Source organism: Quercus suber, unplaced genomic scaffold (genome assembly GCF_002906115.3).
Source record: "Quercus suber isolate HL8 unplaced genomic scaffold, Cork oak 2.0 scaffold_96, whole genome shotgun sequence".
Lineage (NCBI taxonomy): Eukaryota > Viridiplantae > Streptophyta > Magnoliopsida > Fagales > Fagaceae > Quercus > Quercus suber.
Genome location: NW_027069561.1, coordinates 503,388 through 507,429, shown reverse-complemented (window position 1 = coordinate 507,429; position 4,042 = coordinate 503,388). Strand labels below are relative to the sequence as shown.

The window sequence follows — 4,042 nt, the reverse complement described above, 5'->3', positions numbered from 1 at the left end:
TGAATGAGGGTCGAAATTCTAACAGATTGACTTGTTTAAGTTGCATCTTCACACCAGGTAAAACAGGGCAACATTGGTGTGATTGTGTGTATTTGTCCCTAATATGACACAATGATATTGGAGGGTGTAAATAAATATTTTTACATCCTTATTGAATCAAAACTCTAATTACAATTGATGTGTAATCTAATCTAATAAATATATATTTGAAAGAAAACAAACAAAACATCCGAGATGCTTCTCAAAGAATAACAAAGCTATGACATTGAAAACATTTCTCTCTCTTTTTTGGACGCCACTTCAAATCCACAAGTATATGATTCAAGAAATTCGTATGCAGCTTAATTTTCCTCTGCACGACTAATTTCCATTATGTACACGAAAGTAGCTATTATCAAGAAGATGGATAAGATGAAACCAAATGAGCAGGAATACATGAAGAATTCTTCCAAACCTTAGAGTGCATTCTGAGGATCTCCCTAGCTTTCTCCTTGGTCTTTAAACTACTCTCAACTTGGAAAACCAAACACAACTTGGATACAACACCCACTTGTAACATTTCCTGAAGAACCCTAGAAGTGGCAGAAAACCTAGAAACTGATGACAAAATTCTTACTGCCCTATCACTTGCCACATGAGAAACCCTTAGAATTTTCTTTGACACAATCGCCAGCCCCGCTCCATGCTTCAACAACTCCGCCCGCCCTTCTGCGCAACCACAAAGCTGGTCCAAAGCAACAAGCACAAGCTCACACACCCTCCTTTCTGATGCCTCAATAAGGAGCTCTATCAGGACTACAACTGCACCACCTTCGACAGCTTTGATTCGGTTTCTTCCCCATGGACAAAGCTCCACAAGAAGCTTCAATGCGGCCTTAGAGGCTTGCTGCGAGATTTGGTCTTGCAAAACGCGTACTATTTCAGGGAAGAATTCGGGTTTAACGCTGATCAATTGGATCGGATCAGCCTCTTCATAAACGGATTTCAATAACATGGTTGTGTATGCTCTAGATTGATAGTTTCCACGCTTCAAAACTTGCAACAGAGAGTCCACAAATTCACCATCATTGTTTATGAGATTCTTGAGATCTGTTTCTGAGATTTTAAGATTAGAAAGAACATCAACAGCTGCTTCCGTTATGATTATATCATCGTTTCCATTCTCTCTTACTATGATTGAAGCCAAGAATTCAACTCCACCAGCTGCCTGTAAACACTTCTTGTTCCTTTCGCTTTCAACTGCAATGCTTTTAAGTCTTCTGAGGCAGTTGAGTTGCATATTTGGGAACTTCTTTGCCTCGTTGAGGATTTTGACGATCTGGGCTTTGTCCACTGGCGGCTTCGGGGTTGGAATGCGTTCGATACCTTGAGAAGCATTGAGGGTGCACCATGCTTGGATCAACCGGCGTAGAGTATGGTTCGGAATAAGAAGCTCCGTATCACACAAAACTTGCTTTGTTACCGGACAAGTGTTGTTCTTGCAAGAAAACAACCATCTTTCAATGTTGTCCCGATCGTAGGTTATCCCAGTTGAGAGGGTGACCGGATCTCTCATAAGTTGCATTGAAATCGGGCAGAGAAAATGTGCAGGAACATCAATTTCTTCCATCTCAGGCAAGCCTGTTTTGGATCCTCAAAGTCAAGTATAATTGTGAGACAAAATAGGAGGTGGTTTTCAATAGAAGATGAGGATAATAATTATAAGCTGAAAGGTTTGGACAATAATGATAAATGGATTCAAAGAAATCAAAAGTACAAGATATCACTTGCAAGAATTTATGTGACCTCAAATTGTGTCGCGGATTTTATACCAAGAAGGGGAGATAAGCTATACAAAGCTGTTGATTACAGGAAAGTCAACACACGGAAATTGAAAGGCAGAGAGGGTGTGTGTGTATTAATAAATAGGACCTTTTCCAAAGTTTAGGAAGAAGAAAAGCTCAAATTAATAAATGAACACAGACTTTACTGAGGAGATAATAAATGTATGAATGAACGAATGGGCACATTGGGTGAAGATTCGGTGTTGCAAAGAGTGCCAAGCAATTGGGTATTGAGCTATTGACTTTCTACTATGTCCAAAAACATTAATAGTAGTAGATAGCCATTGTTTATGGCTCTAGATCTTGATGTTGCTGTAGCTGGTAGCCTGGTACCGACAGCTTCTCATGGGGCAAATGTGGTTCCCACGCATTTCTCGGCTGCAGCTTTATTTTTCTATTCATATTTAATTCAATAAAAGAGGTACTGGGTCAATTGAGAACGATTTGGTAACATGTATCACGTATGGAAGTTTCGAACCGGCTTATAAATTCTACTCTTAATTAATTTCATAAAAAAAAGAAAAAAAAAAGTTACTGGGTCAATTGAGAGCAATTTGGTAACATGTATCACGTATGGGAGTTTGGAATTAGCTTAAAACTAGGACTTTCATCTTTGACTAACTTGATTACCGTTACTTTCTCAAAGAAGAAAGGGTCATGTTAACGAGTGTCGTAGGGTATTGGTTAACAATCCAATTAAAGAAAGTTTTTATGGGAAAAGAAAAAAAAAGTAATTAATATTTTGATAACTTTTTTCATTTCCCATAAAAGTGATATTAAAACTTTCTTAAAATGGATTCTTAACTAATGCCCAACAGCACTCGTTAACATTTCTCAAAAAGAAAACTTGATTACCATTACTTGTATCATTATTGTTTACTTTAACTCACTTTTCAAATTTATTAATGTGAGTTGTTGTTGTTTTATTTATTTATTTATTTATAATTTTAACTTGCTTGTTGGGGAAATAGGAATTTAAACCCTAAATGTAGAGTATTAAGAAATAAGAAGAGTCGTCCAATTGAGTTTTATAAGACTTTTGACATTAATGTTAGGGGTTTTTTTTTTTTTTTTTTTAAATAATTACAACATGCTGCTAACCCCGTAACTTGAACTCTTTCCCCCCTAGACCTCCAAGCACTTTGTACATAGAGAGGTGCCAATTCAGCTACAAAGCCTTTGACACATTAATGTTAGGTTTTAAATTGGCAAGTTTCATTACTTTATAAAATCTTATTGAGTTTGTAATAAATACAAATCTTCTATACCATTTTTTGTGTTCCACTTTGTGTTCCATCAATCACAACTTATTATATATTTGTTTAACTTTCCTTATAAAACAATTAAAGTTTAAAATGGAAAAAAATAATAAACACATGACAAGTTGTAATTGGTGGAACATAATTAAAGTGGAATACAAAAAGTGATACAAAGGATTTGTATTCGTTTGTAATGTGGGCAAGTTCAAAAAGTCCAAAATTCTTATCAAAAGAAAAGAGTTATTCAAGGTTTCGACTATCATGCTTGATCAACCAAAAGAAAAACTATGATTACCCTTTAACTAAAACTTGACCAATCGAGAATTGTGAAAAGTGAATCCAATGTGTTTTCATTAATGGTGCGTTTAGATACCATTTATTTTACTGAAAACTGAAAATAATAAAAAATAATAATAAAAAAGTTATTGTTGACGTGTGGGTTACTATCTATATCACATGAACAGTGCAAGAGGCACTGGTCAGTAAAAAAAAAAAAAAAAAAAAAAAAAAAAAATTTTTTTTTTTTTTTTTTTTGGAGAAATAATTACAACATGCTGCTAACCCCGTAGCTTGAACCCTTTCCCCCCTAGACCCCCAAGCACTTCGTACATAAGGAGGTGCCAAGTCAGCTACAAAGCCTTTGGCACATTAATGTTAGGTTTTAAATTGGCAAGTTTCATTACTTTATAAAATCTTATTGAGTTTGTAATAAATACAAATCTTCTATACCATTTTTTGTGTTTCACTTTGTGTTCCATCAATCACAACTTATTATATATTTGTTTAACTTTCCTTATAAAACAATCAAAGTTTAAAATGGAAAAAAATAATAAACACATGACAAGTTGTAATTGGTGGAACATAATTAAAGTGGAATACAAAAAGTGATACAAAGGATTTGTATTCGTTTGTAATGTGGGCAAGTTCAAAAAGTCCAAAATTCTTATCAAAAGAAAAGAG

The 4,042-nt window shown here is 34.9% G+C and overlaps 1 protein-coding gene across 1 annotated transcript; it reads right to left on the bottom strand.

The window, feature by feature from the left end:
- Nucleotides 1-235: 235 nt before the first annotated feature.
- On the bottom strand, nucleotides 236-2,167 carry LOC112009329 (E3 ubiquitin-protein ligase PUB23). The gene has a single exon (XM_024041659.2). The coding sequence runs from the start codon at nucleotides 1,607-1,609 to the stop codon at nucleotides 395-397; it is 1,215 nt and encodes a 404-aa protein (XP_023897427.1). The 5' UTR covers nucleotides 1,610-2,167; the 3' UTR covers nucleotides 236-394.
- Between the last annotated feature and the right edge of the window lie 1,875 nt (nucleotides 2,168-4,042).

Bases quoted from the DNA above. Each gene is read 5' to 3' on its own strand.
- LOC112009329 (XM_024041659.2), bottom strand. From the start codon at position 1,609: ATGGAAGAAATTGATGTTCCTGCACATTTTCTCTGCCCGATTTCAATG.